Source organism: Octodon degus, unplaced genomic scaffold (genome assembly GCF_000260255.1).
Source record: "Octodon degus isolate 3935 unplaced genomic scaffold, OctDeg1.0 scaffold00051, whole genome shotgun sequence".
NCBI lineage: Eukaryota > Metazoa > Chordata > Mammalia > Rodentia > Octodontidae > Octodon > Octodon degus.
Genome location: NW_004524627.1, coordinates 6,737,687 through 6,765,208, shown reverse-complemented (window position 1 = coordinate 6,765,208; position 27,522 = coordinate 6,737,687). Strand labels below are relative to the sequence as shown.

At 38.3% G+C, this 27,522-nt stretch overlaps 1 protein-coding gene across 1 annotated transcript in view; it reads right to left on the bottom strand.

Moving 5' to 3' along the window:
- Zmat4 (zinc finger matrin-type 4) overlaps positions 1-27,522 on the bottom strand; it is a 457,773-nt gene that overhangs the window by 25,452 nt on the left and 404,799 nt on the right. Inside the window, exon 6 of the mRNA XM_004633077.2 lies at positions 25,528-25,624. Within this exon, the coding sequence (XP_004633134.2) occupies positions 25,528-25,624 (97 nt within the window). The remainder of the gene's footprint in view (positions 1-25,527; positions 25,625-27,522) is intronic.

Here is a 27,522-nt window from a genome sequence, read left to right as displayed (position 1 = left end):
ATCAAGATATGTGATTCTAGAATATTTTTATTAAGAGCACACTCTTTATTTTAGAGAAGAGTTAGTCTTTCATTTATAAACTTTTGTATATTACTAAAGCAAAAAGATTCAGAGTGTTAACCATTAGTAAAACAAGTTCAAGTTTTCAAGAAAATTGGAAACATCACTGTTTCTTTGATTAACTTATCTTTTCATTTTTTGAGAGATACAGTGTTCAAAAATTGCTCAGACTGGGGCAACCCTGTGATCCTCTCACTTCAGTGTTCTGTACAGCTGGGATTTTAGGTCACACCGCCGTGCCTGGCCGGGAAGCACTTTGACAGTACCTGACCACTTCTAGTAAAAACACAGCTTTGCTTTTTTTTTTTTAGCTTTGCTTTTATAAAAATATAAATTCTTCTCTCTTTTTTAAAGTTTCTGCTATCCAATGTGGTTTCTCAAACAAAACTATTTATTTGTTGGCTTCTGAAGCAATAATCTAGCCTATTCCCCTACAGAAAAGAAGGGGGAAAAAAAAAGGCACAGGGAAGTGGTGCCTGTGCTTCATATGTCAGCTGCATGTGCACAAGCCTGTGTGTGTGTGTGTGTGTGTGTGTGTGTGTGTGTGTGTGTGTGTGTGGCTGTGCATGTGCAGTGCTCATCCTCAGGCCCCACACACATCCCCGGATGGTCTCATTTGTTCCTGGCTCACTCATCAGACACCACTTGCAGCTCTGGCTCCTAAAGCTGTCTCGCTGACTCTCACTTATGTTCTGATCTAGATCTGTGTCCGCTGCCTTCTCCCTCAGGACGCGCTCAGGCTCTCTCAGCTCACTGCCTCCACATGGTCTGTATCCTTGTTCCCCAGCTGCTCCCATCAGCATCCTTCGCTCCCACATCTGCACTGTCTCTGTGTTCCCTCCATTTTCTGTGTTCTACAGGATCACCATCATACATGAGCATGTGGAGGCCCTTTATATGTTTTAATCTGTTGATTTCCTCCCTTCACTTAGACTCAGGGCTTCATGAAGACAGGACTCGAGCTCTCCTCAGGGGCTGGATTCTTGCAGTATCCAACACAAAGTCAATGCATGACTGAATTGGATTCCTCCAAAATATTAGGTTTCCTACAAAAGAGCTACATGCCAGGAAAGCAAAACTACCTCTGCTATCTAAATCTAGAAATAAGAGAGGCAATTCATCTTCTATGACCACTTTGATTAGGAGAAACAGTAGAAAATATGGAAGAAAAATAAGTGCTTTAGATTACTTTAGAACCTGAATTACAATCACATCCTAGGGATGTATTCCACAAGAAAGATCTGCATGACCTGCAATGTACTTCTCTCTACCTCCAACTCTCATTTTTGGAACAATATATTTGAGGATAAAGAATAAGGCAAGGGCCAGTAAGATAGCTCAGTGCACTAAGTGCCAGGTTTGGCAAGCTCAGGGAAGAGGATTTGATCCTTGGTCCCTCACACTGCATCAGCCCCACCCCTGGGGTGCATGCCTGCAACTGAGTCTGGAGGTGGTGGCGCCTGCCTGTAATGCCAGTGCTGGGGAGGCTGAAAACAGGAGAACTATGAGACTGAGCTGTGTAGTGAGACCCTGTACCAAATACATAAAATGAAAAAAAGAATAAGTATGTGACCTATTAGACTACACTGGCTCTGTCTCTAAAAGTAGCTATTCCTGGTATACTATCTACAATCCTGTAATCCCAGCACTGAGAGGCTGAGGTGGAAGGATCTCAAGTTTGAGTCCAGCTGGAGTTGTCTCAAGTAAAAAATCAAAAAGAATAGCTGAGTTTGTAGCTCAAGGCAAATTCCCTGTGTCTAATTTCTAGTATTTACAATAAAGGAGTGTAGAAGCTAGGGAAGCTGCGAAGGCCATTATAGGCCCATCTTTGTGCACACAGTCAAGGCCCCTGCAGGGGCAGCTGCTGACCTTTCCCCTGGGGCAGGAAGACAGGTCTTCCTTTTTGGCTTCAACTTTCAGAGCCCACTTGTGTGCTGTCTCTCACTAGGAGCAACAATGGAAATTCTCCTTCTCTGTGGCTTCTCTGAAAAGCTTGGTATCTGGACCACATGGGCAGCACACCTATTATAGTTACACAATACTTGAAACTGTTGCTTTTTGAACACTAAACAACAGAAGCTAAAGAAATCATAATCGTAGAACTGTCAGAGCAAGGGAGTCTAAAAAACACGTCTGTATAGAAAATAACATTTAATGTACTGAGTTTGGAACTTCTCACTTTCTGAAGTCCAGAACCTCCCAAGCAGGTGCTGTTTCTCCAGGCTGGCCCAGCCCTGAGCCCAATCAGGCTGATGTATGATTTGCTCCTTATCAGTCTCAGTCTCCTCCTTCTTCCTTCTCTACTCCTCTCTGTGGCAGCCTCTCCATATCTCCCCCAGGCTCATCTCAGCTAAACTGCTCATAGGTAAGAGTTCACTTTGTAATTATCCCTGTCTGGGCTTTCTATAGGAAAAGAGACAAAAGCAAAACTTTTCTACCCAAATCAAGCAGTTGGGCAAAGAAAGACCATTAGTTATGGAACATCCGTTGTGGGCACAGGGTGAGATACTTCAATCAAAAGATCAAGAAATAATCCTACTGCAGTATTAAAAGACAAACCACCCACACAGATAGTAAAAAAAAAAATCCACTTTAAAACAACAAGGCAGTTCTTGTTAAGAAAATCTGACATTGAGTCTTCCTCTTTCATCTATACACGACCTCATAGATCCTAATCATTTGCTATCAATTCCTTAAATAACACCAGAGAAAGTTTTATAAGCATGAAGAAAGAAAGAATAATTAAAGTGATTTTCAACAGCATTAGACAGGTAAATGCCATCATTCTTTGATCGCAAATGTCATTTATTCTTAATGTAAATTTCACTGCTGGTTTCTTCCCTCACTTAACAGCAATGAAGTATCCTATTAGGTGTTACAAGATTTAAATCCTCATACATAAGTAATGAGAGATTTTCAAAGAAGACCTAGGAAATCGGAATTTAAGAGTGAAGAAAGTCATTTCCTTTGGGGAAGGCCTTTGAAGTCAAAGTTCCTATGGATGTCCCTGCAATAAAACTGCAGTAGCTGCTTTGATACCAACCTCTGGCTCATCTATGACAGTGTTTGTCCATGCTTCCCTGCTCCCCAGCACAAAGTCCAGGTCCTCTGAGTGCTAAAAGTTAGTCCCACACTCCTGGGGGTGGCACCATGGTTACATGCGCAGGAATTCCACACTGACACTTGCTCACCTGTCTCTATTTCCCCAGCAACTTTCAGAGAGTTCTGTGATGCAACTTTCTCTGAGCGGTCACCATGGGACCTTCTCCTACACTCCCACTGGACCAGAGAGTTGTGGGATTCTTCTCTGGCCTTGTAAAGCTTCCATGCTTAGACATAAAAATTTATATGAGCACTTTAAATCCAGAAATACAACTTATTGATTTCTCATTTTCTACTATATGACTTAGAAGCTGGTACACACTGGGTCACTTAATAAATATTTACTGAATTATTGATCCAAGCAATGAAGGTTTTGGTGTTCCTTTTCCAACATCTTATCTCACAGAAGATCTTCACATCATGAGTGAACCAAATCCCACTCACAGAAATAAACTCTCTACCTTCGGTGTAGAAATACCACTTAGCACTCCAGAAGTCTGACTGGCTAGTCACTTACTACTGACTTACGCTTGAAATAAGTGATCTTTTCTAATGTGTATCTTTAATTAAAAACATTGATAGATATTTTGCTTGTCATGGTGAAATGAGAGTCCTATTTCCTTTCTTTTACCTTAGAATGAAAATGATGAATGTAATTTTTCTGTTTTAGATAGGAAGTGTTTCTCAAAGACTCATGTACTGAAGGCTTGGGCCCCCATGCAGCACTGTGTAGATTAATCTAGAGAAGTGCTAGATGATAATGGATAATGGAGCCTTCCTGGCTCAGGAAGGGATTAATTAATTCTATCTTCAGATTAACCCATTGATAACTTCAAGGTCAATGGGCTCATGAGGAGGCAGCATTTAAGTGAACAAGGTGGGTCAGTGGGCCTTGAGAGCTACATCTTGTCCCTAGGCCCTTCCTTGCTCTTTAGCTCTTTCTCCCTCTCTCTGTTCCTGGATGCTGTGAGGTCAACCACTTTCCCCTCGCTGTACTCTTCTGCCACAATGTTCCTGCCCTAAAGCCAGCTGCCCCTGATGTGGAACTTTAAGACACAATAAACCTTTATTACTTGCAGCAGTATGTGTCAGGTGTTTTATCCTAGTGATGAGAAGATGACTAGGACAGTGGTCAATCCATTTCTTGGCTGTGACAACTCTTCCAGATTATATTTAGTCCTGATAACTGCTTTCTATGGGAATCACACTTTTATCTTCGTTACACGATAGCAATTCCAACACTATGGCTTTGGATTCTAAGATGAAGAAATAGAAACTTGTATGATTGTCTTGCAAACCTTTTGATGTGGAAGCCAATGAAAATTCTGCAGCTCCCTACTCAGTTGGCATGAATAGGACATAAACTGACCACAAGCTACACTTAAAATGAGAAACTTGAGAACATTCAGTCAGATCCACCTACACACAGACTTCAAGTGTCCATTCTGATACGGACATTCAAGGACAACTAGATTCTAATTTAGTAAGCTATCTGCCCATGAAAATTGAAACCATCTAGGAGGTTTATCTTATTTAGAGCTGCATAGATGTCAGAAAACTGAATCTATTATCTGAACTTTATCCATTACCAAGGAAATAAAATCAGAGGTCTAAAACTTATCTATTTAAGGTATTTATAACATCTTTTTGTAATAACAGAAATAAGTTCAGTGGTGATGTTTTTAGAAATCAAAGAGTCAAGTGCACATGCTATCCTGTTGGGTGTCTTTAGAATGAAGGGCCATTATGTAAGGAAAAGAACAGACAGATCCCTTTCTGGAAAGTACAATAGCTCCAGAGACTGTGGATATAACTTTGAACTAATTGTGTCCTAGGGTTTGAAGTCTCATCAACATTTCTGGAAGTCAACTTTACAGAACTTTGATTTGTATTTGGCTACTCAGCATGAAATACATTTTGCTGTAACTTGAAAAGCTGTATAGGAAAAAAAACACACATTTCCTATTTGCAATTAGAGACCATTGAGGGTAACAGATATAAATACAATGATGTTTTAGCAATTTACCCTCTGACTAAGGTCCTAATTCTAATAATATCTGGCTTTCCTTAACATAATACGGAATGATCTAAGAAGTTAAAAAATCAAGATGTTTATCACTACGTTATAGCAAATGTAGTTAATCTTTAAAGAAGTATTTCCTTCATGCAAAAAGATCTTTAAAAAGCCTCATAACCATCCAAATTTGGAAAATACATTTGTCAAATGTTATTGCTTAGTTCAATTTGATCAGTTGATACTGAGATTAGCCAGAGTCTAGTATAAGCAATAATACAAAACTTCCCAAGCATAGAAAGGGTGCATTTTCATGGTGAGATGCAAATGGAGGAAATGAGCTTCATTTAATCAGAATGCTAAACAAATTCCACCTAGGGAATCTCACAGAGTAACATGAGGTTGATTTTAAGAAATTCAACCAAGGATTGTAGCTGAAGTTATTTATTTATGTTTACTTGCAAGGCTTATAGACCACGGCCTCTGGTGAATAATGTGCTAATTGCAGCTGGTTGACAACATGAGACTGATCACCAATGAACTGAGTAAAAAGTCAGGTGGAGATCAGCAGGAAGGGAAAGACAGGCATGACATTCAGAACGTGGTCTCTGAGTGCAGGATTGAATACTCAACTGAAACTGCTGTGTCAAATGAAGCCAAAGACCACAAAGACTCAGAATGAGAAGTCTCAGGAGTCCTGCCACACAATATACTTTGCATTACTGTCTGAGGAAGTCAGCTGATATTCTACAGTGTGAGAAGCTGGAATATGTGAGACTACAGCAAGCCCACTACTGGGCAAGAAAGTAGATACTACGAATACATAGAAGGAGGAAGAATTCTGGGCAACCTCACAATCTAAGGAAAGAGGTATTGAGGATTATCACAATACTCACATGTTCCTCAAGGCCCAAATTAAATGTTAATTAATTAATATTAAAAAACTGACACTTCTAGAGAAAAAAATCTTATTCAAATCACTACCAAAGCACTTAATTATTTTATTTTTGTTTTCTGAAAACACAGCGCATACTATTGTCACTTTTATTTTTATGATCTGTTGTATTTCATGGATATGGGGACAAAGGCCCCCGGCACTGAAGTGCTGATGTTCACATAGTAGACAGTGGAATGGAGCCAGGGACCTCATTCTCAAGCCTGCACCATTCCACCCTGACTTTCCTGGGGCTACAATTGTATGAAATTGCTCAGTAGATTTTGGGTAGGGGATACAATGAAAAGGGATGAAGGACTGATATTTCCAATCACTCACACCCCAGCCCATCCACACTGTGACACTCCAAGCCACAAAAGACCCACCCAGTCCAGAGGGAGGTGACGGAGAAGCAGATTCAGCAGCACAGCCCAAGCGGGGCTTTTTTCTTGTCTCCACACCCCATGTACTCAGTGAATTTAACACAATAAAATGGTGTACTTCATTGGTTTAACTACATTTCCTGACATCTTGAGTTTCATGATAACTTTTAAGAAATTAGACAAGCACTAGCCCAAATTTCTAGTTTACAAAAGCTGTTGTACAAGTCAATGACACCTAAAGACAGTCTACAAGGGGACACATTCTGGTTTCTATAGGCTGTTTAACTGTACAAGTTCTTGGAGTCTGGTATAATAATTTGATATTAGTATACAGTGTGCAAGGTTCAATCAGGGCCTCCTTTAGTGCCTTCCTGGATTCACTTTAACTACTCTGTTTAACTGAGAAGGCAACCTAGTATGTGCTTTATGTGTGTGACATGAAGAAAGCTAAAATGGTCTCTTTTCTTTACTTCCTTCTTGTGCAACTAACTTCATCTCCTTTGCTGTAAATCACACACAACTGGAGAATTCCTTGGTTTTACATTTCAAGGATAGGTTTAATAAGCCTCCAAATCCATTCTCCCTCTGGAACTAACCTCATGATTGGGTCAATTTTTGAGTGCCTTGGAAGTGGAAAAATTAAAATTACAGAAGAAAGATTTAACAGCTAATCTGAAAGCTATACAAAATTAGAAGATCTAAAGAAAATAAATTTTCATGTCCTAAAATTGGAGAATGATAGAATTGACAAGAATCTTGACTACCTCACATTCTAACCAGTTTTATTTCAAAGGACGATATTTAAGCTTACAAAAGGGTAATTTTATTCAAATCTACACAGGAAAGAAAGAACCATGGGTACACGAAACAATGTAAATGGATATCAGAAAACTTATGGCGATTGAAAGAATCTAGGCACAGAGAGAGAGAGAGAGAGAGAGAGAGAGAGAGAGAGAGAGAGAGAGAGAGAGAGAGGACACATGCCATGTATCCTACTAAATTCTACAACAAACAAATCTAAGCTATGATTATAGAAATCAGAAATTTATTGCTAGGGTGAGGATAAAGTTTTGTCCCAAAAGAGATTAGGAGAATTTTGGGGGATTATGAAAATGTTTTATATCTTGATTGGGCTAGTGGTTACAGGACAAACAGGAATGTCAGTTGCACTTCAGTAAATTTATTTAAGAATAACTCTTAAAGGTATTTCCAGCCACAGTGTACAGTGGACCCTGGACCTCTATCCATCTACCTGTCCATTATTCTCCTGTTTCTTTCCTTTCCTGATGCAAACATCTCTGAACCAAGTCAGGTAATGGCTCTGCACCCTCTGGTATCTGGTACTGGATGCCTACATGAAGTAGCATCAGGAGAACATAAGAGGTATTCAGTGGGTCCACAATTAAATCTGAGACATCATACAACCATTACTCAGACCCACTCTGGAAGCAGCCATAACTCTTGCACATTTCAGGTGAAAGAAAATAATAATCAGAAGTATTTCAAGAAGGAAAGGGTATAGTGGCCAGGGTTTGATATCTGGCCTGCCATACCAGCCCTTCCCCCAGGATGTGCTGAGACAGTGACTGAGACTGGGCATAGTGGTATGCGTCTGTAATCCCAGCACTTGGGAGGCTCAAAACAGGAGAATCACTGTGAATCCAATCTACACAGTAAGACCCTGTACTAAAAATACAAGAAGGAAAAGGGAGGAAATGAGTGAGGTAAAGAATATTAGGTGTCTTCTATAATTCTAGAAATAATATGAAAAATTAAAAGTACTCCCCATTTAGTTATTTTCAAGTCTGCAAGAGACTTAATCTAGGCATACACTGTAATTACAGTGGGTCCCCAGGTATGGCATAGATAGCAAAAGCATGCAAGTGGGACTTAGAAAAAATAGACTGGCTAAAATTTTCTGTGCATTCATGCCATACATAGGTAGTCAGGCAGGTGTTTTTTCAGTATCTTGGAAATTACTTTCTCTGTGGGGTGCTGTTGCTTCCAATATAGAAATTGGACTCTATTTTACTTATCTGAGACCACCATCACTGAAGTTTCTGGACAGCTCCCACAATGGGCAACTTGAGTATTCGGTCAACTAATGATGGGGCTGGGTAAAAAGACCCTTTAGCCTGCAGGGCCCCCTGCCCTCACTATAGCAGCACTGCCTCATAGAACAGCATCTCAGAGCACCTGGCAAGAAGATATGGTTGGGCCCACTTCCTGGGAGAAATCATTTTGTATAGCTGCAGCTTTACAATGGGACAGAGAACTGGCTTCGGGTGCAGGTTCCACATTTTGCGTGGAGCTTTTCCAAGCATATTGTAGGTTATACCCTTTTGGAAACCCTCTATTCTCAATACTTTCTTAAACCCTGTCCACTGATCTCTATGTTTTACTAATAACAAATATGTGTACAAAAGGTGGAATCTAAAAATACAGTGGATGTTTAAATTTGAAAGCATTATTACAGTAAAAGACATGGTGTCATTAATCCCCTTCAAAATATTTCTCTTCACTTTGAGCACTTACTTGCCATCCTTGCCATTTTCTGAAGCAATTCTAAAAGTTTTCCTTCTTGAGTGTCATTAGCTGTCCTTCCCTGGCTGCCTTAATATTCTCAAGTGACTCAAAATGTTTATCTTTCATGGTCACTTTGATTTGAAGAAGATTCAGAAGTCACACAGTGCCAGATTCGGTGAGAAAGGTGGATGAGGATGCACTCCAGGGTTGTGATGAGCTGCCTCTGTTGGCAGCTCTGCTCAACACCATTGCTATGCTTTCTGTCACACTGCCAAAAGACATGAAAGGGGACTTGAAGAGCTACTTCAAAAAGTGGCAAAAATGATGTGGTTAATATGGGTTCAAAGTGATAGAGAGTACTTAGAGGGGATGAATAATAATAATGTGTGCCCTAATAAATTTTTAGGACACTCATTTTTAATGTAATAAATGTATTTTTAATGTAATAAATTTTTTAAATTTAAACATTTACCATGGATTTTTGGTATACCTTATATGTATACACACATACCACAATCTTTTTCACAAAAGAAAAGCTTTTTATATAGCTTAATACCAACATCGTGAGTCCTATGAGCATCATAGATATTGGTGTGCCAGTAAACTACATTGAAAATTCAATAAATAATATCTACATTTTTAGTATCTGAAGAAGTACCTGGATGATTTTGTTTGCTTGTTTCCAAGGAGAGTCTTTCTTAGATCTTTAAGCAAGTGCTATTTATTATTAAATATAGAAAATACTTTATGATTGGCATATTGTGAAAAACTTATTTACTATTACTTATCTGTCAAGGAATTCACTGACATGCTGAATGTAGAGACTAAATTCTAAAGGATCTACACTACATATATTCCATACCTTAAAATTAGTCTGAACGTCATTCAAACACTAGAAATAAATGAATATAAGGGTAAAGAGAATATTATGATACCTTTGTCATAGAATTCATTCCAGTTAGAGAAAACCATAGAAAAACCAATGGATGTCAACATTTGGCCATTTTGCTCAAAGGAAAAAGCAAATTTGGAAATTAGTACTAATTGTAGGTCAGCCTGATTTATTCTCTTAGACACTTGTGTCTCATTTCCAATTCACTGAAGTATCAAAGTAAGTAATGACAAATTTTATATCTTTTACTTCTACATAATATAATATCCTGAGGACTGGAAGGTTCCCTAAGCTCAAATTTAAGTACATTAAGGGAGAATTGTTCATTAGTCTATGGTATAGACTCCTGTTCTTTTAAATCTCATTTTAATCATTTGCACTAATTGACAGATTGGATCCCTTGGAAGCCCTGAAAAGTCTACTAATAGGCCATTTCTTTATATGACAGTGTGAGTACTCGCATTTCTAAACCTTTAACTCATTAGAGAGTGAATATTCCTCTTACTATTTAACAGTGGAGAGAAATGTGAGTGCCATTATGCCTTTATGACTTTTGGCAGAAAAGGAAAAAAAAAAGAAGAAAGGCTGCACCTGTGTCACTATGACTAACAGGAAGATCATCACTTCATAAGCGACAGTAGCACAGCTATGATGGTCAGACAACCTGGCTTCTGTTTCCAATTCTATCAACCAATTATTTCTAAGGTCTCAGACAAGAAGTTTAATTTTTTAAGACTCAATTGTCAACCCTATAAAATGGAAATGAGGACATCTGGCCAGTCACGGGGATGCTGTGTGTACGGGGACTGCTCTGAAAACCTTCTCGTTCATCATTAATAGGCCAGGTGTCCCTCAGCTCCACCCTCAAAGGCCCTCGGGGCTGTCAGAGGGGCCTGGTCGTCATTGCCTTGGTCATCCTCAACAAGCAAAATGGGCTGCAGCTTTGTGAGATGTGGCTTGAGCTCTAGGGATATAGTTCAGTGGCAGAGTGATTCAACTCCCACTTAAAAAAAAATAAAAGAATAAGAAGAGAGAGAGAGAGAGAGAGAGAGAGAGAGAGAGAGAGAGAGAGAGAGAGAGAAATGTGACTTGAGAACTTCCTAGTGGGTCAGGGCAAACAGATTGCACACTGTATTAGTTTCTTAAGTCTGCTATTAAAATTCAACACAAACTGGATGTCTTCAAGTAGCAAAAATATATTCTCTCACAAAGAGAAGTCCAACTTCCAGAGGCCAGGAGTCTGAAATCCAAGTGTCAGCAGATGACCTGTGTCCACAGGCTGTCAGGAGAGCATTTCTTAACTCTTACAGACCATCTGTTTACAGATGACTTTGCTCTCCCTTTTCTGTCTTTTATAAAGACACCAGATTTCATATTAAGACTTGCCCTATATCCAGAAGGGCCTCCTGTCTGGAGTCTTGAGTGACATTTCTAGAGTCTTCATTGGCTGTCATTCTGAAGTTCTGAGCTGACATGAATTTGGGGCAGGCACTGATCAACCCAGCTCAGAACAGCAAACTGTGAACTGGGGTAGCCCAAGTGTGAGCCTGCATTCCCGACAGGGGGGAGGAGCCTGAGGGTGCTACAGGGGAACATACATCAATCATTCTGTCCTAGCTCTTCATGTCTCCAGGACAAGGCTGTGACTTAGAGACACTGAATCCATGTCCAAGAGCCCTTGGCAGCAGAGCCAGGAGTAAAAGCTCTGGATGAACAGCACAGTGTTGTTTAAGTGCCCTAAAACCTAGAATATTATTGATATTTATTTATGCTGTCAGGTAAGGATGGCTTAGTACAATTTGTTGACTTTCATTTCTAGCTCTGTAACTGAAATCAACTAACTTCCCAGTTAAGAACAAAATAAAATATGGATACTCATAAATTTAAAGGAAAAATACTCAAAATACTTGCAAGTGCCAAAGAGCTAGTGTAGCTGATGTGAATGCCGATGTCAGAAGAAGCACAAGTAAAAGAAAGAAATACTTCTAGGAACAAAGAAAAATAATTCACATCACTGGAGAGAAGATGGGCCAATCCAACAAGAATGAATTTTAAAACCTTAAACTTAGAAGCATCTAATACTATATCTTTAAATATATATGTACAAATATATTAAATATATATTTTATATATTAAGTATATTAAATATGTATGCATGTATGTATATACTTTTAATATATATGCCTATATTACAACTACAGAATTAAAAAGATACATGGGCAAGTCAATAGATGTGGTTGATTAGTAGCTTCTTTTCCCACAGGTAGAAAAAGATAACAAAAATTAAGTAAGGCCATGTCATACGAGAACCACACAATGTGACCTAATTAGTTTGTAAGACACTTACCCAACTACTGCAAACAAACAAAACTATTCTTTTTAACGTACCCGAACTATTACTCAAAGCAACCATATTCCTGCTCCGCGGAAGGAAGTGCTCACAAATTTCAAAGGAGTGAAGTCATTTAGAGTACGTTCCCTGTATGCAGTGAAACTCAGAAACAAACTAATCACAAAAATATATACCATAGAAAAATCCTCAAATGTTGGGTTTTAAGAGAAATACTTCTAAATATCCATGAGTATAAGAACAAAGCACAATAAAATTAGTAAGTATACTGAAATACCACATGTTAAGATAGTTGGGATACTGAATGTAACTAGTGAAATGCAACTAATGCAAAATTTTGAGGAGCATGTAGAGCCCAACACACAAACATTAAAGGGATGACTAAGTGATTAATAATGCAGACTTTTGTACTAGGGGCCCAAGAAGGTAGCACAAGTTAGACCCAATGGGATAGAAAGAGGAAAACTAAGTGGAATACAAGATATACAAAATCAACAACTTCCAAATCTGATGTTGTAAAAAGACTAATAAACCTCCAAAAAATAATCAAACTAGGGAGGAGATCTTATTATTTTGGGGACTGAGGTAGGAGAACCTCTTTGAGTTCAAGCTCAGTCTGAGCTACCCTGTGTCAAAAAGACAAAGAAAGAAAAAGCAAAGGTAGGAGAAATAATATCAAGAATAAAAATTATTGGGCTGAAGAGATAGCTTAGCAGAGTAAGCGCTTGTCTGGCAAACGCAGGGTTCTGAGTTCAATCCCCAGTACTGCGAAGAAAAAAAAAAAAAGAATAAAAATGACCTATGAAAATTAAATGCAGAAGTAGAGAGTACCTTGAAAAACTTTGCATAAATTCATTTTAAAATATAGGAAAAATAGACAAATTAATTGAAAATAACTTATTAAAACTAACAAGAAGAAATAAAGAATATGAACAGTGCACTGTTAAAGCAAACTTCTAATAAAAATGCTTGTCAAAATCTAAATGTTAGTAAATTTATCTGAAACCAATCCTGAGACCAAGAATGACACAAGAATAGAAAGGGATGGAGCCGGGGAGATGGCTCAGTGAAATAAGCGCTTCCCTGGCAAGTGCAAGGGCCTGAGTTCAATCCTCGGTTCTGCAAAAAATAAATAAAAAAATTTAAAAAAAGAATAGAAAGGGAGTCTAGAGAAGTGGTGGAAGGAGACAGTAGTGACAAAGGCGAACCATGCTTAATTATCAATGCCCCCAAACAAATGGAGTTGTTAAATATTGCAAATATTGACAATTTCTTCAAAAGAAAAAGAGTGAAATAAGAATGTCTGTTACTACAACTTTTTTCAGTTTTATACCAGAGATCCTACACAACACAGTAAGGTAAGTTTTGAGAAATATCATAATTTGTCAGGGCTGAGGAGATGGCTCAATAGAATAAGCGCTTGCCTGGCAAGCACAAGGGCTTGAGTTCAATTCCTGGTTCTGAAGAAAAAGAAAAAAAAGTAAAAGAAATACCATAATTTGTGATTGTTTGCAAATGACATCACATTTTCTATTTTGCACAGAAAATCTTCAAATTACTTGTGGATAATTACGGTTTCAGCAAATTTACCAATTCCATTGGATGCAGAGTTGATAAATAAACTCTGTTACACTACAAAAATATTTTAAAATAAAATGTTAAAATAATTTAATTTATCCTAGCATCCAAAACAATACATCTTTGGGAATAAATCTAAAGAAAGATATGCAAAACTTCTATAGCAAAATCTACAAAACATTATTGAACTACATTAAAGAAGATATAAATATATGCTGATCTAAAACCTCAGTTGTGGATTAGTAGACAAAAGTGTGAAGACTTTTTTGGAACAATTTTAGGTAGTTTCTTATCTGTTATTTCATTAACCCTCACAGTTATATTTAAAATAAATGGTATTAATCTCAGTATTTTGCATGAGAAAACTGAGACTCCAAAAGGCTCAGTGATGTGCCCAGTGCCCCCTGACAGCCATAGCTGAGCCAGGACCCCCCGCCACCCGGAGGCTGACACCTGACCCTCCCACTTGTGCTGCTGTCACTGCACACACAAGCTCATGAACCAGAAGAACCAGGAAATAGTCTGGGAGGTGCTTTGAAAAGAGGGAACCCTTGAGTTGCTGTCCTTTCAGAACTTTCAGCTGTGTGACTTCCAAGTTCTATGCCTATGCAAATATGCAGGATAGTTTGGATAATTGTAATGCTGATTTCTGCAGGTCTATTGCTTTAAAAATTATTTTTCATTTCTTTTCTTCTTTTTAATTTCTTATAACTTTGCTTCCCCTAATTTTGCAGGTTCATATCTGATAACATAAACGATTAATTTGAAGATAACACTATACAATACAATGACTGTCAAATTCCTATTACTTTATTATTTATTTTTTTCCATAATTTTATTGAGAAACAAAAATGAGACAGTTTCCAATCAAATTGGTAGGACAGTTTCAATAATGAACACATTGCATACTCTCTTCCTAGTAGTTATTTGCTGTACAAGATGCAGACATGATGTCCTATTTACAAACACTATTAGAACAAATCCCTCCATTCATTAAGAGAATGTAACCATATATCTATGAAACCATTGTTTTTTGTTTTGTTTTCAGGAACTATCTGATTTATTTGTCCTCTAAACGATGTACTCTCACCTTTTTATTTCCCAGACTGGGAGAATCTAGAATAGAAGGTCAGCCAAGAGCTATAATGCACTCTTCCATTCTCCTAGGATTCACATGCCCCCAGGAGTTCTCATTCGCCATCAGTGAGAATTGTTGCCATAAATTATTATTTCTCAAGGTACTCTAAACTATTCTTCAGGTAAGTTATTTGTTTTATATCAAAAGATCTTTATTTTTAATCTTTTTATTTTTTTGGTAGGACAGTTTCAGTAATTAACACTGCATACATTCATTCTAGTGGTTAAATGCTGTACAAGATGCAGACATGATATCCTATTTACAAACACCATTAGAACAAATCATTCTATTCATTAACAGAATGTAACTGTATATCGATCCCAACCACTCTGAATACACAGATACAAAATGGACATTCATCTGTATCCCCTTTTTTGTTTAGTTCCATCATTTGAATATTATAGGTGTGTAAACTCAGCAAAATATTCTATAAGAGTCCAGTAGCCCATAATAGTACTGGGTCTTCTGTTTGACTGGCAATGTCAGAAATTGTTGACCTGAGTTCCCCACAGCTCAACATAACAGCATGGCTTTACTTCTTATATTTCATTTTTATACTTTTCTGCTGGATGGTTAAGACCAAGGTAAAGCAGGACCTATGCAACAAGAGTTGTAACTTTTGGGTCATATAAGGTCAGTGAAATCCCCTCAACATTTATCCTGAGATCCTGTACCTCAGATTGTAGAACCTTTGTCAATGCCAGCCATGTGGATGAGTCACGGCCATTGCTTGGCCAATGTGCTCTCTGTAAAAGCCTGAGAGAGTGTTTTCTCTCCATGTGACTCTCCTTAGGCAAACTCTACATCATTGATCACTTTCCTGTTTGGCCCCATAATTTCATTGATAAGAAAATTTGGGACACTACCGAGTTATATGATATAACAGTACAAGTTCTCATATGTCCTGAGTCTTAATTGACCTTGGAAGGCTAGGGCCAAAATGTTGACTTTCCTTGCAGCCCTTCTTTTTCTCTAATTTGGTCTGCAAACTTAGGGTGTTAACCATCCAGAAGACAAGCTTATTGTTATTACTATACAACTTAGGTTGTTAAGCTTAACCTCACTATCTGTCTGAATATCAAATATTTCAGGCATAATATGGAACAGGTATTTTTTCATCAAGTATTGATATGTTGAACTTTAGTCCCTACAGAATATGATAAAAACAATTGAAAAATTAGAATATATTTTAAAAATAGGCATAAAGAATTATATACTTCTTATCTTTACACATAAGTCCAAAAAACAACCTTGAAACAGCACAGTCCCACAATATTCCTTTTCCTGTCTCTTGATTTCATTCACCACCCCCTAATTTTTGAATAACCATCTACCTGAGAGACAGCATGGAAGCAACTGGCATGTCATGACAAGTAGTCATTCTGGTCAAAAGACCAGAATGACAGGCACTCCCAGCATGAAACTACTATTACAGATTACCATCTGCAGTGAATTTGCCTAGTTCACAGGTATCAGTATACATAGTTAATCAGAGTGAAAATCTTTCCAATTAACTGCTAGTTTCAAAATACTTCTGGACATTCTCAGGATCATTGCCTTACCCATCTTCTACATGTAACTGTATGGCCTGACATTGCCATGTTTCCTAGCTCTTCTCCTTTCCTTCTCTTGATTAGTTAGTCCTCGAGTTCCTGCTTTCATTTTACTTGTGTTTCTTTCTACTTGTAGTTCTTATTTTGAGTTCTTATACTAGGGAAACTATATGATATTTACACATGTGTGTGTGGTTTATTTCACTTATGAGTATATGTTCAAGTGGCATCCATTTCAATATAAAGGCTTCAAGTTTATCATTCTTAATAGCTGAACAATACTCCATTGCGTAAAAATACCGATCTTTTTCAACCATTCCTCAGGTGATGGGCATCTTGGTTGTTTCCAAGATTTGGCTATCACAAACTGTGCTGCTATAAACATCGGCAGACATATATCCGTATGATATGATGTTTTCAGATCCTCTGGGAAAATTCCCAGTAGAGGAATAGCTGGTTTAAATGGGATTTCCAGTCCAACTTTTCTAAGGAGTCTCCATACTGTTTTCCATAATGGTTGCACCAGTCTACATTCCCACCAGCAGTGGAGAAGGGTTCCTTTTTCCCCACAGCCTCTCCAACATTTGTTGTTGGGTGATTTCTTTATGATAGCCATTCTTTCTGGGGTGAGATGATATCTCAATGTGGTTTTAATTTGCATTTCACGAATGGCTAGTGATGTGGAACATTTTTTCATATATTTATTCGCTTGTTTAATTTCTTCCTCTGAGAAGCGTGTGTTCATCTCGGATGCCCATTTCTGGATTGGGTCTTTAAATTTTGGGGTCCTAGTGTTTTTCAGTTCTTTATCAATTCTAGAGAGCAGACCTTTGTCTCAGTACTTATTTGTCATGATTTGATCCAAATTTGTGGGTTGCCTTTTCACTTTGTTGGTAATTTCTTTTGATGTGAAAAAAACTTCTCAGTAAGGGCAGATCCCATTTGTTAATTCTTTCAACCATTTCCCGTGTGGTTGGATTTCTGTTTATGAAGTCTTTCCTACCCATATGGCTTCAAGAGTCCTACTTTCTATTCCAGAAGGTTTAGTGTCTCTGCTTTAATGTTTCGATCTTTAATCCATTTTGCCTTTACCTTAGTACATTGTGATAGACCTAGGTCAAGTCTTAGTTTTTGGCATGTAGAGAGCCAGTTTTTCCAGCACCATTTTTAAAGGAGCTATCCTTCTTCCAGTGAGTATGTTTGGCCCCTTTGTCAAGGATAAGGTGGCTGAGAGTGTTCATAGGGGCTTCAGTGTCTTCTAATCTATTCCATTGATCCTCAGGTCTATTTTGTTTCCTGTACCATGCTGATTTTATCACAGTAGCCTTGTAGTATAATTTCTAGTCAGAAATTGTAATGCCTCCTGTCTTGTCTTTATTGCCCAGGATTGCCTTTGCTATTCTAGGTCTTTTCTGGTTCCAGATAAATTTTAGGAAAATTTCTCTAGGTCTGTGAGGTATGGTGGTGGTAGTCTGATAGGGATTGTGTTCAATCTGTACAGCAATTTTGGGAGTATGTGCATCTTCACAATGTTGGTTCTTCCTATCCAAGAACATGGAATATCTTTCTATTTTCTGAAATCCTCTATGATATCTTTTTTCAGAGTACTGCAATTTTCCTTGAAAAGATCTTTGACTTCTTTAGTTAGATTAATTCCAAGGTATTTCATTTTTCTCAGTGCTGTTGTAAAATGTATTGTTTCTATAATTTCCTCTCAGTGTGTTTGTTGACTGTGAAAAGGAATGCTATTGACTTTTGGGTATTGATTTTATAAACTGCTATGCTACTGAATTTCTGTATTAATTCTAGTAGCTTCTTCGTGGAGTTTTTTGGGTCTTCCAAGTAAAGTATCATGTCATCTGAAAATAAAGATAATTTAACTTCTTCTTTACCTATTCTTATTCTTTTTATTTCTTTCTCTTGTCTTATGGCTGTAACTAATGATTCTAGAACTATATTGAATAGTAGTGGTGATAGAGGACATTCATGTCTTGTACCAGATCTAAGAGTAAAAGATTTCAGCTTCTCCCCACTTAGGATTATGTTAGCTGTTGGGTTTTCATAAATGGCTTTTACCAGATTGAAGTAGAGGCCATCTATTCCAATCTTTTGTAGGACTTTGAACATGAATAAGTGTTGGACTTTGTCAAAAGTCTTTTCTGCATCAATGGAGATGATCATGTGTTTTTTACTTTTTGCTCTATTGATATCATGTATTACATTTATAGATTTTTGAATATTGAACCATCCTTTCATCCCTGGGATGAATCCTACCTGGTCATGGTGTATGATCTTCTTGATGATTTGCTGTATTCTACTTGCTAGGATTTTATTGAGATTTTTGGCATCTATGTTCATGAGTAAGATCAGCCTGTAGTTCTCTTTCTTAGTTGTGTCTTTTCCTGTTTTTGGTATCTGTATAATACTTGCCGCCAGGAATGATTTTGGGAGGATTGCTTCATTTTCAAGTTCATGGAAGAATTTGAAGAGTATAAGGACTACATCTTCTGTAAATTTCTTGTAGAATTCAGCTGTGAATCCATTTGGACATGACTTTTTTTTGTTGGTAGGTTTTTAATTACATCTCATATTTCATTCGCTGTTATTGGGCTATTGAGAATGGTTATATCTTGGTGATTCAGTTGTGGCAATTTGTACCTTTCTAGGAATCTGTCCATTTCTTCTGTGCCTTCTATTCTGTGAGAGTAAGGATTCTCAAAGTAGCAATTAATAATATTCTGAATTTCCACTGGGTCTGTGATAATTACAACCTTTTCATTCCTTATTGCTTGTATTTGAATTTTTTCTTTCCTCTTTTTGATGAAGTTACTTAGAGGCTTATCGATTTTATTTAATCTTTCTAAGAACCAGATTTTTGCTTTTGTAATTCTTTGAATTGTTTTCTTCTTCCAATTGAATTAATTTCTGCTCTAATCTTTATGATTTATTCCTGTCTTTCGGTTCTGTGTTTGGTTTGCTCTTCCTTTTATAGTTGTTGAAGGTGCAGCATTAGGGTATTTATTTGTTCTCATTCTGTTTTGCTAATGTGTGAGTTCACAGCTATGAATTTCCCTTTGAGAACTGCTTTCATCGTATCCCATAAATTACGATAAGTTGTTCTTGAATTTTCATTGAATTGTAGATACTGTTGAATTTCTTCTTTAATTTCATCTGTGACCCATTTGTTGCTGAGTAGGGTGTCACTTATTTTCCATGTATTTAAGGTTTTTTTCTGGTTTCTTTTGTCATTTATTTCCAGTTTCATTGTACTGTGGTCAGGTAATGTGCATGGGCTAATTTCTGTTTTCTTACATATACTTAAGCATCACTTATGGACCAGTATGTGGTCTATTTTAGAAAATGACCCATGTGCAGCTGAGAAAAAATGTGTATTCCGCTGTGTTTGGGTAACACACTCTGTAAGTGTCCACCAAGTCCAATTGTTTCAAGCTAAGTTTCACTTCTGTTGTTTCCTTGCTAAGTTTTTGTCTGGTTGACCTATGTTTTGGGGATAATGGGGTGTTAAGGTCTCCTGTTAAGACTGTGGTATTTGATATTAGATTTTTCATGTCCATTAAGATTTGTTTTATATAGTTGGGTGCTCCCATGTTTGGTGCATACATATTTATAAGTGTTACCTCTTCCTCTTGAATTTTTCCCCTAACCAGTATATAGTGGCCTTCTTTATTTCACTTGATCATTGTTGGTTTGAAGTTGAGACTGTCTGAGAATAGAATTGCTACCCCTGCTTTTTTCTGAGGTGCTGGGGCATGTAGTATTTTGTTCCATCCTTTGACTTTCAGCCTATGAATGTCTTTATGAGTTAAATGTGTTTCTTGTATACAGCATATTGTTGGATTTTGTTTCCTAATCCACTGTGCCAGTCTATTTCTCTTAATTGGTGAATTGCGTCCATTTACATTGATGGTTAAAATTGAGATGTATTGACTTACGATTGACATGTTATTTATCTGTTGTCATTTACTCCTTTTTCTCCTGTGTTTAATTGCTTGCCCTACTTATTTGGTTGCTTCTGATCTCATTCATGGAGCTCTGATCATTTTGGTCCCTCTGTAGAACATCTTTCAGTAACCTGTGTAGGTTTGACTTTGTCATCATGGAATTCTTTAGCTGTTCTTCATCATGAAATTATTTCACTTCTCCATCCAACTTTAAAGAGAATTTTGCAGGGTATATTAGTCTAGGCTGGAATTTGTTTTCATAGAGGACTTGAAGTACTCTGCTCCATGCTCTTCTTGCCTTCATGATTTGTGAAGAGAAGTTGGTCGTAATTCTGATGGGCTTTCCTTTGAATGTGATCTGCTTCTTTTCTCTAGTGCCTTTCATTGTATTAATCTTGTGCTGAATTTCTGGGATCTTGACTATTATATGTCTCGGTGTGTTTTTCATTGGGTTAAGGTTACTTGGCATTCTGTATGCTTCGGTTACCTGAATGTCAGATTGTTTCCTCATATTTTTGAAGTTTTCTGCTATTACTTCTGCCCATATTTTTTTGATGTCATTTGTATTGACTCCTTCTTTTTCACTGATACCTATTAGCCTCCCATTGTTCATCTTTGCATCATCTTTCAGGTGATGGATTATTCTTTCCTGCATTCTCCTTGTTTTTAAGAGATCCTTTCTTACCTTTTCACCTGCTGCACCAGTGTCTTCAAGATCTGAAACTCTGTGTGCACTTTCACTTAAACGGTTTTGCACGCTTGTGATTGAGATTTTAATTTCCTCTCTCTCTTTGACTCTGCTTCATGCGATCTATTTCTTTCATGTATTGCTCATTCAAGAAATCCGTCATTTTTCTAATCTCTATTTTTTTTATCAATGTCTTCTTTAGAAGCAGTTATAAATTCTTTTAGTGCAGTATTTTTTTCAGATTGGCTTTCCTCCCTATGTTTCTGTAGTTAATTCTTTACTTCAGATGCTATGAGTTCTGAGAATTCTTTTTTTATTTCAGAAAGGAATTCTGCTGTGAGTTCCTCTATAACTTTCTGCTATTGCTTATTTACTATCGATGCTATTAATTCGTACATTTGAGATGAGCTCCTATAAAAGAATTCCACTCTGAGATCCTCTATGACTTTCTGCTGTTGTTTATTTACTATCGACATTATTAATTCATACATTTGAGCCGAGCTAGTGTCCTCTGTACTTGTTCTGGGTGGGCACTAGGCTTCCTCCATATGTTTCTGTATTTGATTCTTTATTGCAGATGTTATTAATTCAGGGATTTTTTTTCCAATCTGAGTTCCTCTACACCTTTCTGCAGCTCTTTCTTTATTTCAGAAGCCCTTGATTCTTTGCTTTCAGCCGAATGATTCCCAATTTGCCTGTGTTAGTGTCCTCTGCACTTGTTATGGGTGGGCTTGGGTTCTGAGATTGCATTTTGTTCCTTTTTGTCATTTTATGTAGCACTGTCTTCTGACCTTTGTTGTAGATTTTTGTTGCAATTATAACCTTAGCACCTACTGAAGTTCAGGTGCAGATCTACAAAGTTTGGATTTATCCAGCTGTGCCTGGCTTGGGTCTTTATGTTGTGCTCAGCCCTTTCCTGTTGCCGTCCTTGGGGGTGAACCTTTGTGCCCCTCTGGCAAGATATTCTGCTCTTGGACTAGCTGGGTTGTTCTGTCCCCTACACTCTCTGCAGGGATTGCAACTGCAGGGTTTCACACAGGCCTGTATGCCAGGCCTGAGCTTAGTCTGGAGGGGACAAGATGGAGTAGGGGTGAGACGCAGCTCTCCCACACACTCACTGGGCCTGTGCTACTACTGGATCTGCGGGTTCCTGGAACGTGGCAGAAATTCCTACTCGCCAGGCAGGGTGGGGGAGTACTACAGAGTCATGAGGGGCATCCCAAGGGAGTGGAAGAGGGTCTCACCCACTCTGCACCTGGGATGTGACCAGTATTTCCCTCCGGCACAGGGTAGCGGGAAGCTCTCCCACACACTCACCAGGCCTGGGCTAGGACTGTGTCTGGGTGTTTCCGGAATGCGGCAGAAATTCCTACTCAGTGGGCGGGGTCAGGGAGGTGCTGTAGAGTGTTGGGGGGCATCCCAAGGGGGTGGAAGAGTGTCGCGCCCAAGTTGTGCCTGGGCTGGGACCAGTAGGTCCCGCCATCGCTGGGTAGCAGGAAGCTCTCCCACATACTCACTGGGCCTGAGCTAGGACTGGGTCTTTCCATTACTTTAATGAAATTTTGTACCATTTCTTTTTTATCATTGTGCATTCTTTAAAAAATAAAATACTACTGCTGCTATTACTACTAATGCTAACACTAATACTAGTACTAACACTAATACTAATACTAATACTAATAAGGCACACTCCCCAAAGTGGTTGTCTAACACAGGCACTTTGTGAAGGGCACGCCCTGTGCTGGCTGCTCTACTCTGAAGCGGACTCTGCACTTCTCACTCAAAACTGCAGAGGTGCTCTCCTCCTGCAGAGTACATTGAGAGCTGAGGAAAATGTGGCTGCCGCCATTCTCTCCCATACCATGCTCCATTTGCCTTTGTATTTAACTCGGCAGTACTGCCTGTGTGTGTGTGTGTGTGTGTGTGTGTGTGTGTGTGTGAGAGAGAGAGAGAGAGAGAGAGAGAGAGAGAGAGAGAGAGAAACAGAGACAGAGACAGAGACAGAGACAGACAGAGAGAGGGAGAGGGAGATGGAGACCGAGAGACACACAGAGTGTCTTCAGTTTTTTCCCTGTTAACGATCTAAATTGGGTTGCTTTCCCAAAAAATTATAGAAGTTCTTAATTTCCATAAAGCCCAATTTATTGATCTCTTCTTTTATTAAGGTGCTATTTAAGAGTTTTCTGCCCAGCTCTTGGTCATGAAGATTGTGTGCTGTGTTACTATCTCAACGCTGTGTTGGTTTTCCTCACAAACATAGTTATTTGACGCATGTGGTGTTCATCTTAATGCATAAAAGGAGTAAGAATTCAAATTTCAAGGCTTTTTCTTCCCAGTACTGATACCAATTGACTCAGCATCACTTACTGAAAAGATCACTGCCCTGAGTCTTTTTTCAGTATATCACATTTTACATTTGTGTGTGCGTGTGCATGTGTGTGTGCATATGCGTGTGTGTGTGTGTGTGTGTGTGTGTGTGTGTCCTTCCTTATTCTGTATTCTGTCTCAGTTCTCTCTCCCTGTCTTCCTGTTTCTCTATGCAATATGAGGGATTGGGTGCAGTGCTAGGGATTGGGTGCACTCCTCACCTCCTGGAGTCTTCGTTTTCTCGTTTAAGATAAGGGAATAATGCAACTTATTTTAGATGTAGCTGTGGGGATTAAATGAGATAGATAAGAAAATGCTTAACACAGAGCCCATCACATGAAGCTTTATATACCTCAAGAGACTTACATCCTCCTAATGCCAGCATATTAATTATTAAATTTATGCCACTTATATCCACTGTTCTGTACTTTTTCCCTACTTCTTAAAAACAGTAAATACATTCTCCCCAAAGATAATAATTTGCGTCGCAACTGTCTATGTGTGCACAGTAGCTACGTGTTAATTAGAATGTGTACAGAGCCTCATACATTATTATTAGAGAGACGATGAAAGCAGATTATTTGAGAGGTGAGCATCCAGCAGTACTAAGCAATCAACACAAGTGCTCTGGATTTCATACAGCAATCAGGGAAAAATCTTTCAGGAAAGAACTGTCTTGATAAATGTTCCCTGGGGTGGGGCAGGGTGAAACAAGCCAGGAGTCCTACGCTGAGTGACTAGACAGCACAACACTGAGGCAAAACTGAGAGCCAGGAAGTCACCACAGACTTAAATTTCTTCACCTAAGCCAGGCCCCCCACGTCCTGTGTCTTTACAAAACAATTTTCTTATCTGAAATGCACCTCCTCATACAGTTGCCAAGAAATGGTTACTAAGGTTTTAAAATCACACGTTCATTTCATCAAAAATGTTTATTGGGGAGGCCTTAATGGGTTTCAAAGATCATGTTAAGGACCAGAGATATAGGGTTGCACACAGTCCCACCTCAGCCTCACCCTCCTGAGTTCAGCCTCTGCTCCCAGGCCTGTAAAGCCACATACATTGCTCTCTCCCCACTTCTCCAGGGTATGGGTGCATGTGTGCTGTCAGGCAACAGTCTGTCCCTTCCCGTGGCTGTCACCCCAGCCTGGGAGGTGCTGCCTGAAAGGAAGGGATGCAGTTCTTTACTTTTTATTCCTCAGAGCACAACTAAAGTCTGACATGCAGTGGGCATTCAACATGTTGGATGAAATCATACATTATTCATGAGGCCTACGTGCGGTCAAATTCATTAAATGATTTTTTCATGAATATTAAAGAAATAAAAACAATTACATCTTTTTGAAACATCCTGTGCTTTTGTTATTTGATTAGCATTTTATTAGTAGCCCTAGCAGGTTCTTTAAGAATGCTCACAACTCCAGAGTATTTAGTGGTTGTTAAAGGGTTGCGTAGTATGAAAGTAGCTAAAATGATGTCTGGTTAGTCTTTTCCAGGTTAAAATTATAAGAATCTTTGAGTGAAAATTGAATGAGCTTCCAATTAATTGGCAACAGCTATGCATATCAAGGAACAAGTCATTTATACCAGGGGATTTATTAAATTTTTATAACAATTGGCAATATTCATCCAGAAAAGGGAAGCAGAAGAATTCACAGAATTTAACTATGCAACAAAATCTGGCATATCTACAAACAGGAGTAACACTGTTTATTTAAACACTTAGTATAGCTCTACAAGTTTCCTCATGACCATAAAAGTGTGCAGAATTATGTATGAAAAAAAATGAAAACAACAAAACTGCCATCCTTTGTGCCAAAAAAGAAGACGAAGCCTTCTTAAGTGATGTGAGGCAGATTCTGGAGGCTTAAATAGTGTAAGCATGAAGGGAAATTTAGACATCATATAATGGCTCACTTTTAGCCATCTTCCACGCAACGCTGCAGCAAAGGACTGGAGCTGAGAACAGCAAATACCTACTTGGTCTGGTGCTTGGACCCTTTCAGGTGGGCGTGGTACTGTTCTATGGAGTTGAGGGAGACGCTGCAGATGGTGCATCTGTACGTGCGCCGTAGTCCTGTGGATGACAGACACACACAGTTAGCTGCCTTCCTTGCCAGCCACCAGCCTAAAGTTCAGTCCACAAGGACCTCTATGCACTCCACCAACCACACCTCACCCAGCTTCTGCAGCCCAGCCACAGGGGCCCTCATTGAAAATGTGAGTGGACAGGAGCAGCCTGCTCTAGCTAAGATGTCTGAATTATGGAATCACACTTCTTTGAATAGAAGCAACATGTTTCTGGATATTGTACATCTTTTTTTCCCCAAAATTGTATTGATAAACAGCAACGAGACAGTTTCAAATCAAATCGGAAGTACAGTTTTAACAAATAACACACTGCATATATTCTTCTTAGTGGTTAATTGTTGTACAAGACGCGGACTTGAGATCCTATTTACAAACACCACTAGAACAAATCATTCTATTCATTAACAGAATGCAACTATATATCTATCCCAACCACTTTGAATACGCAGATACAAAATGGACAATCATCTGTATACCCCATTTTTTCTAAGTTCCGTTATTGAATATTATAGGTGTGTAAACTCAGCAAAATATTCTAAAAGAGTCCAGCAGACCATAATAGCATTGGGTCTTCTGTTTAACTGGCAATGTCAGAAATTATTGACCTGAGTCCCCCACAGCTCAACGTAACAGCATGGTTTTACTTCCTATATTTTATCTTCATACTTTTCTACTGGATGGATAAGACCAAGGTAAAGCAGGACCTGTGCAACAAGACTTGTAGCTTTTGGGTCTGAGAAGGTCAGTGAAATCCCCTCAGGATTTATCCTGAGATCCTGTACCTCAGATTGTAGAACCTTTGGATATTATATATCTCTAGGAGGTGTTCTACGTTTGCTCTATGGTGCATAGACATAGCGGCCAATTACCTGTGCAGTGAAATTCGAGCCATTGACAGAAATCTCTATCCCAATTCCTTTTCCTCTTGCTTCCACAGCAGAATTGGAAGCACAACTTTAAACTTTATTCATGTAAGGTTTTCTTCTACAATTATCTTATTTAATGTAAATATTCAGAAAAACACAATGTAGAAATCTATTTCATTGAAGTTATACCTTCCATCAGACAATTTAAAAGAATATCTAGGCATTCTCCTATTTAATTAATTAATTAATTAATTAAGAGAATATCACTCTGAGCTAGCCAGTAAATTCCAATACGACTCTGATGCTCTTTGCTTTCAAGGAGTTTAGTAAAAATTTTGATTATGCTACATCAATGACTTTTCCATAGAAAGCTTAAGCAACTGAATGGCTTTAATCAAGTAACTTTAAACTTACATTACAGCTCTGAGACCAACAGTGGAACATGGTCCTTTATCTAAGGTGTTACTTCAGAGTTCAGAGAAAAGAAAAGTCAGACATTATCTTGAACTTTGAATTTGTACCCTGGATCCATCACCCTGGTTCTATAACCTGAAGGAAGCCAGGTCACACATGTTCCATCCCTTGTGGCTTTATCTGCAAGATGAAAATAAGCCTATCCACATGGCAAAGTTGCTGCAATTATTAAGAGAGTAAGATCTATGCACACGCTTAGCAAGTGAGAATGGCTATTACTAGTTTTGCCATGAAATTTTGGTCTTACCAAGGTAGAAGCGAGGATATTAAACTGACATTTTTTTCTAATTAGTACATTGTATTTTCCTTCTAAGAGCAAAGTTTTCTGTTTTTCCAAGAAGGAAATAATGTATGGTATTGGGAAGAGCTTTGTAACTTGCTGTCTATGTCACTTTAGGCAAATTATTTCACTTCTCTAGGCCTTGCTTCTTTACAGTGTTTGGGGAAGGTGGATAGATGAGATATGACATCTATAAGACAATCTGGTTTCCAAAAAGTAATCAATATAAGAGCTAGGGGCTGGAGAGATAGCTCAGTAGAATAA